Source organism: Lepus europaeus, chromosome 21 (genome assembly GCF_033115175.1).
Source record: "Lepus europaeus isolate LE1 chromosome 21, mLepTim1.pri, whole genome shotgun sequence".
In the NCBI taxonomy this organism is placed as follows: Eukaryota; Metazoa; Chordata; class Mammalia; order Lagomorpha; family Leporidae; genus Lepus; species Lepus europaeus.
The window spans coordinates 59,138,919-59,153,650 of NC_084847.1; the positions used below are offsets into that span (position 1 = coordinate 59,138,919).

Sequence of the window (14,732 nt, forward strand, 5' to 3'; positions counted from 1 at the left end):
GCTCCCTGGCACGTGGTAGTTGAGCTCATCAGAAGGCTAACCCAGCTGCCAGCACCCCGAGGGACGCCCGCCTCCTCCCACCCTGGGGCGCCTGCCAGTCCCAGGAAGTGCTGCTGCTGCCACGGGAGCTGTTGTGTCACGCGGGGCTCACATGGAGACGGGTTTACTCTTGAGTTTAAAGGCCCGGCCACAGCTATGGTGTTTACAACGGCTCTGTGGTCGTGAGGTGCGGCGCACTCAGCGTAAAGCTGCTTAGGGGGTGCCGGGTGGGGCCCCCGCCGCTGGGGGCTCGGGGCTTTTCCTGCCAGAAGAGCGGCTCCAGGGGGGATCGGAGCTGTCCCGGAAGTCCTCGGTGTCTTCCTCTTCCGCCCCTGGGGCCTGCGTGTTCCCTGTAGAGACCGGTCTGTCACACAGCCACAGTCAGGATGAACGCAGGGCACCCGGCCACAGGTCCGGTGCTGGTGCCCGCCGGTGCCCCTGCATACGTCCTGACGGCTGCTGAGTGGCAGCCAGGGCCGTGTGCCTGGGGCCCTGGAGCGGGGGAGGACAGAATGAGGCCGCCCCCGTGGCCTCTGCTCACCTGCCCTGCCCAGAGGTCGGGTGCTGCCAGAGGCGCAGTCTGCACCCAGGGCGTCGCTCCGGCGCTGCACTGTGGAGCACGCCTCCCACACTGGTGCTGGCCGGGCTGTGGGCTCAGCGGCCTGCTCTGGGTCCTCAGCTTCAGGCTGCACCTGCACACAGGCCAGGGCAGGCCAAGAGTGGGCTTTAGATGCTGTGGATGACCCCCGGGGGCCCTTATTCCCCTGGGCGGGGCCTACCATGCACCTGCACCGCAGGACCTGTCTCCATCACCACGTGGTCCATGTAGAGCCACACGTGGGAGTTGGAGAGGAGCCGTGGCTGCTGCCCGCTGTGTGCTCTGGCACGGCCCTTTCCTGCCTCCTCCCTTGTGTCAGCCCGATGCGACAGTGGGTCTTTGGGCTTGTTGCAGCTCGTGTCTTTATACACGTGCTTCTGCCCCGGCAGGGGCCTTCCCAGCCTGTGTATCCACTGGTAAGGCCGAGGCGACAATGCCCCTCGTCCCATCTGCTCCCGCTTCCACGGCCAGAGTCGAGATAGCAGCGGGGCTGGTGGCGGGGGCCTGGCTCTGCCCTGGGTGTCGGGGTGAGACCTTGGGTTTGGGAAGCAGGAGGCAGGTGGCACTAGCACTGTCCTTGCGGAGTGAGGGCCCTTGTTCCCACTTGTTCCCATCAGAACTGGGTTTTTTTTCTTTTTTAGATTTAATTTATTTGAAAGGCTGAATGACAGAACCTTTATTTGTTGGTTTGCTTTTAAAATGGCTGCAACGGCCAAGCCAAAGCCAGGAGCCTGGAACTCCATCCTGGTCTCCCATGGGGGTGGCAGGGACCCAAGTGCTTGGGCCATATTTGCTGCTTTCCCAGGCGCATCAGTGGGGAGTCGGGCTGGAAGCAGAGAAGCCAGGGCTTGGAGTGGTGCTGCGACGTGGGATGCCGTGGTCACAGGGGCGGCCTAACTCACTTCACCCTGACGCGGGCCCTGGACTGCTGGGCTGGGCTTCTCTGCGTGGTATTGGTGGGCTGCCCTTTTGCAGAGGGGACTTCCACAGTGTTGTGAGTGGCTCTGGGAGGAAGCCCCTGCCCAGCCTGGGGTGGATCTTCCGAGTCCCAGATGGGTAACTCACCCCTCGTTTTCCAGGGTAAGCAGGAAGAGAACGATGTGGTGGAGAAATTAAACCTTTTCCTGGACTTGCTGCAGTCCTACAAGGTGAGAGACAGAATCGGGGTGGCTTTAGGAGGGCGGGAGAACAGGGCCGCAGGGGAACATGGCCTTCCGCAGCCCGTGGCCAGACTCGCAGGGCGCTGCAGCCTGTGGTACCAGCAGGCTCCCCCGAGCTGAGCAGAAGGGTGGCTGCCCTGGGCAGGACGAACCTTGGGGGCTGTGAGCGTGCCTGTGTGTGTGAGCGTGGGTGTGCCCCTGTGTGTGAGTGTGGTTGTGCCTTGTGTGTGAGCGTGGGTGTGCACCTGTGTGTGAGCGTGGGTGTGCACCTGTGTGAGCGTGCATGTGCACTTGTGAGTGTGGTTGTGCCCCTGTGTGTGAGTGTGGTTGTGCCCTTGTATGTGAGCGTGGGTGTGCACCTGTGTGTGAGCGTGGGTGTGCCCATGTGTGAGCATGGGTGTGCATCTGTGTGTGAGTGTGGTTGTGCCCCTGTGTGTGAGTGTGGGTGTGCCCCTGTGTGTGTGGGTGTGCACCTGTGTGAGCGTGGGTGTGCACCTGTGTGAGTGTGGGTGTGCACCTGTGTGAGCGTGCATGTGCACCTGTGAGTGTGGTTGTGCCCCTGTGTGTGTGGTTGTGCACCTGTGTGTGTGTGCACCTGTGTGTGAGCATGGGTGTACCCATATGTGTGAGTGTGGGTGTGCCCCTGTGTGTGTGAGCATGGGTGTGCATCTGTGTGTGAGCGTGGGTGTGCCTGTGTGTGAGCGTGGGTGTACCCATGTGAGTGTGGGTGTGCCCCTGTGTGTGAGTGTGGTTGTGCCCCTGTGTGTGAGCGTGGGTGTGCCCCTGTGTGTGTGAGCGTGGGTGTACCCATGTTTGAGTGGGTGTGCACCTGTGTGTGAGCGTGGGTGTATCCATGTGTGAGTGTGGGTGTGCCCCTGTGTGTGTGAGCATGGGTGTGCATCTGTGTGTGAGCGTGGGTGTACCCATGTGTGTGAGTGTGGCTGTGCACCTGTATGTGTGAGCGTGGGTGTACCAATGTGTGTGAGTGGGTGTGCACCTGTGTGTGAGCATGGGTGTACCCATGTGTGTGAGTGTGGGTGTACCCGTGTGTGTGAGTATGGGTGTGCACCTGTGTGAGCATGGTTGTGCCCGTGTGTTTAGGTGTGCACCTGTGTGTGTGAGCGTGGGTGTACCCGTGTGTGTGAGTGTGGGTGTGCATCTGAGTGTGGGTGTGCACCTGTGTGAGCATGGTTGTGCCCGTGTGTGTAGGTGTGCACCTGTGTGTGTGAGCGTGGGTGTACCCGTGTGTGTGAGTGTGGGTGTGCACCTGTGTGTGTGAGCGTGGGTGTACCCATGTGTGTGAGTGTGGGTGTGCACCTGTGTGTGTGAGCGTGGGTGTACCCGTGTGTGTGAGTGTGGGTATGCACCTGTGTGAGCATGGTTGTGCCCGTGTGTTTAGGTGTGCACCTGTGTGTGTGAGCGTGGGTGTACCCGTGTGTGTGAGTGTGGGTGTGCACCTGTGTGTGTGAGTGTGGGTATGCACCTGTGTGAGCATGGTTGTGCCCGTGTGTTTAGGTGTGCACCTGTGTGTGTGAGCATGGGTGTACCCATGTGTGTGAGTGTGGGTGTACCCGTGTGTGTGAGTGTGGGTATGCACCTGTGTGAGCATGGTTGTGCCCGTGTGTTTAGGTGTGCACCTGTGTGTGTGAGCATGGGTGTACCCGTGTGTGTGAGTGTGGGTGTGCACCTGTGTGTGTGAGCGTGGGTGTACCCGTGTGTGTGAGTGTGGGTATGCACCTGTGTGAGCATGGTTGTGCCCGTGTGTTTAGGTGTGCACCTGTGTGTGTGAGCATGGGTGTACCCATGTGTGTGAACACGCGTGTGCCTGTGGGCGGGCATGTGTGTGTGCATTCCCGTGCCTGTGTGTGTGAGGGGAGAACATAGAGTACCATGTATCGGGCGTGGCCCTGTGAAGGGAACCTGGGGGCCCGGGCACGGAGCAGGGGCCCAGAGGAACATTCGCCTTTGGGAGCCAGAGTTACTCTTCCTGCTCAGGAAGAGCTCGGAGAGCTGGCCCAGTGCCTGTGGGGAACATTCTGGAAGGTTCCTCTGCTGTGCGGGATGGGGCTGGTGGCCTGTGAGGCCTCCATGCTGGTGCTGTGGCCGCGGCCCCCAGGGTTCCTGGCGGGTGGTCTTCAGCCCTGCAGGTGAAGCCAGGGCTCTTCTGCAGGGACGCCACCTCCGGGATTCAGAGCCAGGTCCACAAAGGTGCCGGGGCTCGGGACTTCATGTTGCCCCCACCCCCCTTTAAAATGTAAAGTTTTCCTTATTATTTATTTGAAAGCCCAAGTTAGAGAGGTCCTCCATCCGCTGGTTCACTCCCCAAATGGCCACAACAGCCAGGGCTGGGTCAGGCCAGAGCCAGGAGCCGGGAACTCCATCCAGGTCTCCCACATGGGTGCAGCGGCCCACACGCTGGGGCCGTCCTCCGCTGCTTTCCCAGGCCTTTAGCAGGGAGCTGGATCAGCAGTGGGGCAGCCAGGATGAGAACCGGTGCCCATGTGGGATGGCGGTGTCACAGGCAGCGGCTCTGCCCCCATCCCACAGTGCCTCCCCAGTTCCCTTCTGAACCGGGCTGGTTTACCTGTGTCTTGCCTGGGGCTGGGGGTGTGTGTGCTCTGACTCTGTGTGGCTGACCGCCCTTGCTGTGACTGGCCTGTGCCGGGTCCTGAGCTGGGCGTGGCCTGGGTGGGGTGTGAGCTGTTGGAGAAGGCTCCTCTCCTGGGGTCTCCACAGCCGGTAGCTGTGGGTCACTGCACGGCGAGGGGTGGGCGTCCCAGGCCCCAGGCCTGCTGGCTCAGTGGCTGAGGCCAGCGTGCTGCCCGCCGCAGGACCTGTGCGAGCGGCACGAGAAGGGCGTGCTGCACAAGCAGCAGCGGGCGCTGCACAAGTACAGCCTGGTGAGGCGGCAGATGCTGAGCGCCACGGCGCAGAGCCGCGAGCCCGAGGCCGTGGAGCAGCTGGAGTCGCGCATGGTGGAGGTAGGCGGAGGGGAGGCCTCTCCACCCTGGCGGGATGGGCGGCAGGGTGGGGGCGGAGGAGCCGCGCCCGGGGCCCAGGTGCTGCGCGTCCCACTCGGGTGCTCCCTGTGCCTGGCCGACAGTGCCTGGAGAGGGCCAAGCCTGTGGGCACAGGCGGGCGTCAGGCTGGGCCTGGGTGCCCTGCCTGGGCCCAGCTGCTTGGCCAGGCGCCGAGGGAGGCTCCTCTCCTTGCAGCAAGAGAGCGCCATCCAGACCATGGAGCTGAGGAACTACTTCTCCCTGTACTGCCTGCACCAGGAGACGCAGCTGGTGCACGTCTACCTGCCCCTCACCTCGCACATCCTCGGGGCCTTCGTGAACTCCCAGATCCAGGGCCACAAGGAGGTGAGGCCCAGCAGGGCCTGCACACACAGCCCCGCTCAGGACGCCTGGCCTTGTTGGCAGAGAGGCAGCTGGGAAGTTGTCCCTAGTCTGGGGCGGGGGCTGAGGAGGGAGGAGCAGGGGACTCCATGTCGGGCAGAGGAGGAGCGTGGAGAATCCTGAGCCCTGGGGCCACGGGAGAGCGGTGCTGCTCCGTGTCCCCGCTGCCCGCTCCCCTCAGCCTGTCCGCCGCTCACCATCCAGGTCACATTCCGTGTCCTGCGTCCCTCTGCTTCCAAGGGACCAGGAGTCCCTACAGGGAGGGAGCCTCCGCCCGCAGCCACGCCAGCTGCTGGACCCAGGGGAGCAGCTCAGGTCCCAGATCTGTAGCTCCGGTCTGCATCCTCTAGCCACGGTGGTGATGCCCTCGGGAGACCCCCACGGCTCAGTTTCCCTCCTTGGAAGGCGGGGTCTGTGTGACCTCCCAGCTTAATCCTGAGGTCCACGTCGCCTTGGCATTCCAACCACGTGGAGGCTGCCAGGCTGCTGGAGCGAGGGTGGAACAGGCCACCGTGCTCGGCAGACCCGGGGTCCCGGGTCAGCCCCTGTGTGTCCGCCGGGTCTTGCCAGCCGACGGGACAGAACTGTTACTGGTGCTTCACGGGGGGAGCCGCGTTCCCCGCTTCTCACTCTGTCTTCTCCCCCACAGATGAGCAAAGTGTGGAACGAGCTGGCGCCCAAGCTGAGCTGCCTCTTTGCCGGGCCGCACAGTGCCACGGCCGCCACCGCCGGGGGCCCCGCAGGCCGGCTGTGCCCTCACTAGTGCCCGAGGCCCCGGCCAGCTCCTGCGGCCTCACTAAAGCCTCTTTCCCCACGCGTGTCCCTGGCTCATTCCCTCTGGCCTGCAGCCCACGGTGCTCCTGAGGCCGGGATGTCTGGACGGGACCAGGGTGGCAGGGCTCTGCTGCCCTCACGGCCCGGTCCTGCCAGCCTGCGGGGAGGAGCCCGCGGTTCCCAGCTGCTGCGTGGCAGAAGCAAGGATCGTGTCCCCATGGCAGTGCCTTGGGGGACGGGGGACTCCTGCATGGGGCACTGTGGGGGCTGCCTCACGGGAGTGGGTCAGCCACAGGGCAGGACCGCCGCCGCCGCGTGTGCTGGGCGAGGTCTCAGCCGTGGGACCACTGCCAGCGCCTGCGGACACTCTAGGCTCTGGGGGGCGGGGGGCGGGGACACGGGCCTGGTGTCAGGTGCCCCGACTGCCCCTCCACGCACGCAGACCTCAAGACCCCGTGCGCCTCATGGTCTGGGTGTGGAGAATGTGGCTCTGAGACCTGGAAACCGTGTGGACGGGGCTCCTGTCCATCCCAGGGCTGGTCACCCAGTGCTGGAGTCCACACCGCGGGCCCCGAGCCTGCCGTGGTGGGGCGGGGCATGTGTCGGGTCCAGGCGGGGTCGGGAAGTGTTACAGGGGTTCACCCCCTTCCAAGGCCACGAGGCCCTGGCCCAGCCGCCCCCAGGGGCAGGTAAAGGAGGCTCTTCTGTGTGGGGTCAGAGGTCACGGAGGCCCAGTGTGCCGCTGCCCGAGTCACCTGGTGGGAACCGTGCAGGGCCTCCCGGTGCCCAGTGTTCTGTGGCGGGGGGGGGGGGGGGGGATGCTAGGGGAGGACCTGCCTGGACGACAGCCCCTCCGTAGTCCTCCTTCCAGGGGCACGGCCAGGGCTGTTCTCCCAGCCCGAGGCAGGGCTGCCCTGGACCCCGTGCACCTGGGCATGGCCAGGGCTGTGCTCCCGGCCCGAGGCAGGGCTGCCCTGGGCCCCGTGCACCTGGGCACGGCCAGGGCTCTGCTCCCGGCCCGAGGCAGGGCTGCCCTGGGCCCCTGTGCAGTGCAGGTAGCCATCCTTGGGGCCAGCTGGCTCATGTCCCCGGGCTGGGAGAGTCGGGGTCTCTGGCCATGGTGGGCCCTGCCTGGGGTGGCTGGTCCCTGCATTTGGAACCACTGGCCCCACCCAAGTCACAGAGCCGCTTGTGCCTTGGAACCCTCCCCCAGATGTAGAAGCAAGTGCTCAGCTGCCCAGGGGACTCAGGCCCAGCGCCCCGAGCTGGAACGCGTGGCCCCCCCAGTGTCCAGGGTGGCGAGGTCTCCTGTGTGCCCTACAGACTTGTCACTGCTCCCTGCCCAGGTGGTGGGGCGACAGGGACCTCCAGGGCAGGCGCTGTTAACACAGCTGCCAAGGGGACCCCAGTACCAAGGCTACAGAATAAACTGAAAAGAACTTGACCGATAGGGACCTGGTGCGTGAGTCGCGAGGTCTCCCTGCAGGCCTTTGGGGCCCTGCGCTGTCTCCCCGGCTGAGGCAGGGGTGCTGGGGCCCCACAGCTGGCAGAGGGCGAGCCTCCTACCCTGGTCACCCACCTTCCCCTAGGCACGAGCCAGCAGCAGGTCAGTGGGGTGGGACCTGCTGGGCACGGCAGGCAGGGGCTGCCTTCTGGCCCTGCCTGGTTTTCCTGGGAGAGGGAGATGGCACCTGCCGCTCAGCCCGTGTCCCGGCCCAAGGTGGCAGAGTGGGTGTCTCCCCAGTGCCAGGCCGAGTGAGGGCGACCTGCCGCGTGGTGACAGTGGGCGCCGCGCGGTCCCTGGCCAGGCTTGCTGTGCGTCTGAGGCTTCTCCCTTCCCACGGGAGCGAGGTGTTCGTAGGAGGCACTTTGAGGCTGCGGGAATCGATGATGTGACCTGCAATAAACTGGAAGCGTTTACAGACGGCCTACGTGCCGCAGTCCCTACCCCAGCTTCCACGAGCGGTCATTAAACTCATGGACGCAAGCTGGGCGAAGCGGTCGGTTCTTCCTGTCTCCTCACTCGCACGGTGGGAAGCAGCTCCGTGCTCTTGGGGCAGGGGCATGGCACTCAACGTGGGGCTGTGCCCTGGGCTCATGGCCGGCGGAGGTGGAGCAGCGCTTGGGGCCCCACCAGGAGCTCCCGGTCTCCCTTCTCTGCCCGCCCCCCGACCAGGACAGGTGGAGCAGCACCCGCGCCCCACCAAGAGCTCCCGGTCTCCCTTCTCTGCCCGCCCCCCCGCCCCCCGACCAGGACAGGTGGAGCAGCACCCGCGCCCCGCCAGGAGCTCCCGGTCTCCCTTCTCTGCCCGCCCGACCAGGACAGGTGGAGCAGCACCCGCGCCCCGCCAGGAGCTCCCGGTCTCCCTCCTCTGCCCACCCCCCCCCCCCCCCCGCACCAGGACAGGTGGAGCAGCACCCGTGCCCCGCCAGGAGCTCCCGGTCTCCCTTCTCTGCCCCCGCCCCCCCCCCCCCCCAGCCCGGGACTGAGCTGGCCATGCCAGTGCCTGCAGAAATCTGTAAAAAAAAAAAACGCCTTTATTTTCCTTCAGTCCAACGACAGTCCAGCACAAGTCAGCTGCGCTCCGTGAGCCCGGCGGCTCCGGCCCTCCGGCTAGAGCGCGTCCACCTCTCGCAGTGTGTAATCCAGGATGGTGTCCTGGCCCTGGAACTTGAAGTGGCCCTGGAACTTCCTGCCCTGCAGCAGGAGTGGCAGCCAGTACCTGTCGTCGGGCCACATGTCGCCGAAGGGGATCTGGTCCAGCTGGAACCACTGTGGGCGCATTTCTGCAGTGGGGAGAAGGGGGTGAGACGTCCTGCCCGGAGCTGCCGCTCGGCAGGACCTCCTGGGGGGCTGAAGCCTCAAGGTCACCGCCAGCAGAGGGCTCAGGCGTGGGCCGGGCCCCAGACCTCCAGCACTATAGAGGGCAGTGGGGAGCGCCCCCCGCCCCCCGAGGCTCACCGTCGCTCTCCACAGGCGTGCCCTGCACACGGTCGGTACAGAAGATGTGCACGTCCATCTGCTCAGGGTTGCCCACAAACTCGAACACGATGTGGCCCACCTTGTGCAGCGTGTCCACGGTCAGCCCGCTCTCCTCCTGCAGCTCCCTGCGCGCAGAAGGGAGAGGGGGGAGAGAGGGTCAGGGAAGGCACCAGAGGCAGGACGAGCAGGCGCGGGGCACCGTGGGCCTGGCGTGAGGGGAGTGGGGGTGGCATTCACGCCGAGGGCCTCGGCAGAGCTGACGCAGCCAGCGTGGACCCCGCAATCCTGACGGTTGGGTTCTGGGGAGGAGCACAGTGCAGTCCCGTGTCCTCTGCCAGCTGCCCGCCCAAGCCTGTGAGCCTGCCCCAAGTGGGGTAGCAGCCCTGGGGCTGACGGCCCTGTGCTTGGGGCCCGGGTGCCCAGGGAATCGTCCTTCCCTCAGGCTCCTGTCACGCCTCTGGCTCTGCCTCAGACACGACCCACGCTCCAGGCCGTTTCCGCACGGGCTGACCTGGCCACGGGAGCACGCAGTGCGGGACCAGCAAGCAGCACCAGCCGGCCCTGAAGCTGTCCCCTCCTAGAGAAGCCAGAGCCGGGGCACCACCCGCGCTCGCCACCCCGGGAGCCCCTGGCACCAGCTTAGGGATCCCTGGGTCTTTCTCTGCATCATGAGCCTGTCCGGCCACCCCCCAGGAGAGGACTGTGGCTTCTACGCCCAAGGGATCCAAGCTGTGTGCTGTGGGGCATGAAAACCTGTCGCCCAGGGCCAGCTCTGGCGTGGTGGCATAAGTCACTGTGAGTCCTGGCTGCTCCACTTCCGACCCAGCTCCCTGCTGGTGGCCAAGAAAAAGCAGCAGAAGATGGTCTAGGTGTCTGGGTCCCTGTCACCCACGTGGGAGACCCGAGTGGAGCTCCTGGCTTCAGATAGCTCAGCTCTGGCTGTTGTGGCCACTTGAGGACTGAACCAGCAGATGGAAGACCTCTCTCTCCTGGATTTCAAGTAACTAAGTCTTTTAAAAAGAAACATTCCCCCTGTGGCCACTGTCGGGAGCCCGTGGGGAGCATCTCGGTGCGTGCAGGGTGCCCGCTTCTCACTTCCCGTCCGGGCCCTCTGCAGGTACTTCCTGGAGGCCCTGCCCCGGGCTCAGGGCTCTGGGGACTTACCAGGCCACAGTGGCACCAGCCCAGGGGGTTTCTCACTTCCTCACTGCCCTCTGCTTCTATAAAAACGTGCTCACGCGGTCTGACCATTTATGGTTATGTGCAACAAGAACCTTTTAGAATTTTGTTTGAAGGGCACAGAGATTCAGAGCTCGCCCACCTTCTGGTTCGCTCCCCAACCAGGCTTGGTTACTTCTGATCTAGTCGGGTTAGCACGCTCATGCTGTGCAGTCTGCCTGCCCAAGGCGGTGAGCGAAGCCACTGGGACACACGTTAGGCCACGAGGGCCTCAGCCTGGGCTGGACCGGAGACTCCAGCCACCACAAGTGCACAGGCCTGGCAGTGGCACTGACTTCCTGAGGGTTAATTAAAACTGGACTTTTTCACGTGGGGACGTGGTGGCAAAAGGCTTCCCAGGGGCTGGCGCTGTGGCACAGAGGGTTAAGCCTCTGCCTGCAGTGGGCGCCAGTTCAAGTCCCGGCTGTTCCTCTTCCGACCCAGCTCTCAGCTGTGGCCTGGGAAAGCAGTGGAATCCCTGCACCCGCGTGGGAGACCGAGGAAGCTCTTGGCTCCTGGGTTTGGATCAGCGCAGCTCTGGCCGTTGGGGCCAGCTGGGGCGGGGGCACAGCAGGGCTCAGCGAGGCTCCTGGCAGCAGCCTGGCAGGTCGCATCGTCAAGACTTCGCCTGCTGATTCTGTGTTTTGACTAATTTTAGTTCATCTTCCCAAATGCACAGCAGCATGTGGTACTGGCAGTCTCGCCGGTGACAGAGCGAAAGCTGGGGTAACCAGACAGACGCAGCCCACGCCGCCGCAGGTCCCGATGCTCAGTTCCCGGGAAGCAGCCGGAGGAGGGCTTGAGCGTAAACACCGAGCAGGCGAGCAGGAAGTGGCTCCAGGCCCAGGGGTGGAGCCGGGAGGCCCGCGGAGCCTCCGGGAAGCCCCTTTTCAACACACTCTTCTTGGGTTCTTGCTGCTGGAAACCTGGTCCCCCACCGTGCACCAGGCATAGCACCCTGTGCACCTGCCCAGCTGCCTCCCACGCCACAGAGGCTGAGGACAGGCCCTCCAAGATGGTGGAAGTGTGGAGTGGGTGAGCGCGCCCACCTGCACAGGTGCGCGAGGGCCTCTGGGCATCCTCCTGACAGAATGGGGGGGGGTGCATGGGCAGAGCCCGCACCAGGCTCATCCTCGCCCCCTCCCCCTTCCTGGGCAGCCAGGGCCTGGGCTGCTGGACACTAGGTCTCTCGGAGGTGGGGGATGGGAAGATGGTCAGGGCAGCCCCAAGGAGAGCCACTCTCTGCTGGAGACCCGGGGGCCCCAGGGTCTCTGCACCCAGGCTGCACCTTACTGCACAGGAGGGGCACAGCACATGTGCCTGCCCTTGGTTGCATCCTGCACATCCTGTCCTCAACTGCTGCCCCTCGGCAAGGACCTGGCTGGACAGGTGCCTGGAGAGAAGCCCCTCACGGGCTGGGGCGGCCGCACCATGCAGTCCTCCAGGCTCAAGAGTCTGCACTGGGTGGGCAGGTGCCCGGAGAGAAGCCCCTCACGGGCTGGGGCGGCCGCACCACGCAGTCCTCCAGGCTCGAGAGTCTGCACTGGGTGGGCAGGTGCCCGGAGAGAAGCCCCTCACGGGCTGGGGCGGCCGCACCTCGCAGTCCTCCAGGCTCGAGAGTCTGCACTGGGTGGGCAGGTGCCCGGAGAGAAGCCCCTCACGGGCTGGGGCGGCCGCACCACGCAGTCCTCCAGGCTCGAGAGTCTGCACTGGGTGGGCAGGTGCCCGGAGAGAAGCCCCTCACGGGCTGGGGCGGCCGCACCACGAGTCCTCCAGGCTCGAGAGTCTGCACTGGGTGGGCAGGTGCCCGGAGAGAAGCCCCTCACGGGCTGGGGCGGCCGCACCTCGCAGTCCTCCAGGCTTGAGAGTCTGCACTGGGTGGGCAGGTGCCCGGAGAGAAGCCCCTCACGGGCTGGGGCGGCCGCACCTCGCAGTCCTCCAGGCTCGAGAGTCTGCACTGGGTGGGCAGGTGCCCGGAGAGAAGCCCCTCACGGGCTGGGGCGGCCGCACCACGCAGTCCTCCAGGCTCGAGTCTGCACTGGGTGGGCAGGTGCGGCCCTGTGTTCTGAACGTCTATCTTCAGTGTAGGGAGTGGCCTGGCCGGCTGTACAAACGTCTGGGAAGCAGGGGGTCCCCTTGTGCACGGGGCAAGGCTGGGATGCAGGGAGCCTGGCACCCCTAAGGGAACTGCTGAGACCCCTATGCTGGGGGGGGCTCTGGGTGAGAAGGCCAGTCTGGGCTGGCATCACGGGGTTAAGCCGCCACTCGCAACACCAGCACCCGAGTGCAGGTACAAGAACAAGACCCTGGCAGCGCAGGGCTGGCCCCCGCCGCGCGTATCCTCACGCCAGCCAGGGGCCAGGGCAGCAGACACCAGCACGTCCACGAGCGGCTGGTAGCCCGGGCAGGCTGCGCGACCTCTCCGGCCGCGGTCCCTCCCCACGCCCGGCGGTATGCCGAGGAACACGTGAGACTCAGCGTGCCCAAGGCTCCGGAGAAACGATGGACAAACCCAGTGACCGCTGGGCTCACAGCACGGGCAGAGCAGCGTTCCCCACGCGCCCTGAAGTCGGCCACGACCTGTGGGGCGGTCAGCACAGGCCTTTTTTTTTTTTTTTTGGACAGGCAGAGTGGACAGAGAGAGAGAGACAGAGAGAAAGGTCTTCCTTTGCCATTGGTTCACCCTCCAATGGCCGCCGCGGCCGGCGCACCGCGCTGATCCGAAGCCAGGAGCCAGGTGCTTCTCCTGGTCTCCCACGGGTGCAGGGCCCGAGCACCTGGGCCATCCTCCACTGCACTCCCGGGCCCCAGCACAGAGCTGGCCATGCGCAGGCCTCGACTTCTATTCCTGTCTTGCAGAAGCTGCGGCTCCGGCTCAGGCCACGCCACAGCCCCAACCCCACTCCTCACCTCCTGGCCCCGGCCTCGATGGTCTCTCCAGCTTGTACTTTCCCTCCGAAGCCGTTCCAGCGCCCGGCCCCGAAGCCGCGCTTCTTCATGCCGAGGAGAAGGCGCGGGGGCTGCAGGACCAGCACCAAGGTATAGAGCCTGGCGGCGCCCATGGTCCCTGGGTCCTGGGAGCGTGGCGAGAGGGCGCGGTCAGCCTCCAGGTGGGCCGGAGGGAGGCCAGGCCGCCACCTCCCGGCCCCGGCCAGACCGCTCTGGCCCTCACTCAGGACCTCGGCCATCCGGGCCGGGCAGTCAGAGCCTCCTTTGCCCACTGCCTGGTGCTCCTAGCGACACAGAACAGGGCCATTCCAGGAAGGGCGCCTCCTGCCCCTGGGCTGGCCCCCCGGAGCCCCAAGCCCAGCCCCTGTGCCCAGCTGGCCACAAAGAGCCCGTGAAGTTTATCCAGTGCTCTGACCTCAGGGTCTGGCCTCGGCCTTGTCACAGAGGCTGCTTCCGGCCCCGTGGGATGTGGCCGGTGTCCGTGGACAGGGCCGGGGCAGGTCCACTTCCTGGGGCAGCAGTTACCCTGTGCTCACACCTGGAGCCACGGAGTGCGTGGCCAGAGAAGCCACGGAGGGAGACACCCCTGCCGGGGTCCCTGCTGCAGAAAAGCTGGAGCCCACTCCTCCTACTGCGTCCCTGTCCCTGTCCCGGCCCGCGGCTCCCACCCTGGGGGCCTCAGCACCAGGGGCACCCCCTGGAAGTCGTGGTGTGTGACAACAGACCCAAGGCTGGGTGGGGAATGAGGTCTGTGCAGGGGCTTCCACGGGGCCGAACGCTTTCTCCCAGCCTGGTTGCGCCACGCCCCACACCTGGCTTCTTCCTGCCCTCCCTTCTATCCTTTAAAAGACTTATTTACTTGAAAGAGTTAGAGAGAGAGAGAGAGAGAGAGAGAGAGAGAAACACACTTCCATCCACTGGTTCACTCCCCAAATGGCTGCAACAGCTGGGCTGAAAACCAGGCCGAAGCCAGGAGCTTCCTCTGGGTCTCCCACGTGTGTGCAGGGGCCCAAGGACGTGGGCCATCTTCCACTGCTTTCCCAGGCCACAGCAGGGAGCTGGCCGGGAAGTGGAGCAGCCGGGACTCGAACCAGTGCTCACATGGGAGGCCGGCACTGCAGGCCGCGGCTCGGCTGCCCGCCCCTCGACAGCGGCCCCCAAACCTGGCTCTCTGAGCTTGGAGGATGAAGGCAGCGCCAAGGCCACTCTCATGCACTCAGCACCGGGAGGTTCTCACTTTGAAAGGCAGAGCGAGCGTCCACCTGCTGGTTCACGCCCCTGTGGCTGCTTCGGCCAGAGCTGGGCCAGGAGCCGGGCCAGGCCTCCGGCGGTCCCAGGCGCACCAGCGGGAGCTGGACCAGGTCCGCAGCCGGCGGCCCCCGCGTCGGCCCGCGCTCCCACTGTCCGAGTGGAAACCGGACGCCAGGGCTCAGAGCGCGCGGGCCGAGGAGGGCGCGCGCACCCGGCCGCCGGCGCCCACCCCGCCGCGGGCCCGGGTCCCTGGGGCACCCCCACCCCCGGGGCACCCCCCCGCCCCGCGCCCCACGCCCCACGCCCCACGCCCCTACCTGTGCCGCTGCGCCGGGGGCGGGGCCTCGGCCGGAAGTGGC

At 65.6% G+C, this 14,732-nt stretch overlaps 2 protein-coding genes across 3 annotated transcripts in view; one reads left to right on the plus strand and one right to left on the minus strand.

Moving 5' to 3' along the window:
* Positions 1–6,784, plus strand: part of SNX8 (sorting nexin 8) — a 55,619-nt gene extending 48,835 nt beyond the window's left edge. The window contains exons 8-11 of the mRNA XM_062179873.1: positions 1,717–1,785; positions 4,629–4,778; positions 5,013–5,162; positions 5,848–6,784. Of these exons, the coding sequence (XP_062035857.1) occupies positions 1,717–1,785; positions 4,629–4,778; positions 5,013–5,162; positions 5,848–5,961 (483 nt within the window). The 3' untranslated portion in view covers positions 5,962–6,784. The remainder of the gene's footprint in view (positions 1–1,716; positions 1,786–4,628; positions 4,779–5,012; positions 5,163–5,847) is intronic.
* Positions 6,785–8,496: 1,712 nt separating this feature from the next.
* NUDT1 (nudix hydrolase 1) lies at positions 8,497–14,712 on the minus strand. Of its 2 annotated transcripts, none has more exons than XM_062179879.1 (4): positions 14,691–14,712; positions 13,084–13,247; positions 8,935–9,080; positions 8,497–8,759 (listed from the first exon to the last, which is right to left on the minus strand). In XM_062179879.1, exons 2-4 carry the CDS (start codon positions 13,233–13,235, stop codon positions 8,587–8,589), a joined length of 471 nt encoding a protein of 156 aa, XP_062035863.1. In that variant the 5' UTR covers positions 13,236–13,247; positions 14,691–14,712; the 3' UTR covers positions 8,497–8,586. The 2 variants fall into 2 exon arrangements, with proteins under 2 accessions (XP_062035863.1, XP_062035862.1); XM_062179878.1 differs by lacking the exon at positions 14,691–14,712 and adding an exon at positions 14,031–14,464.
* Positions 14,713–14,732: the final 20 nt, after the last annotated feature.

Excerpts from the sequence above, each read along its gene's own strand:
- NUDT1 (XM_062179878.1), bottom strand. Across the intron at positions 9,081-13,083 it reads ATCGAGGCCGGGGCCAGGAG|GGAGCTGCAGGAGGAGAGCG; the intron begins GTGAGGAGTGGG and ends TTCTGCGCGCAG. Across the intron at positions 8,760-8,934 it reads CACGCCTGTGGAGAGCGACG|AAATGCGCCCACAGTGGTTC; the intron begins GTGAGCCTCGGG and ends TCCCCACTGCAG.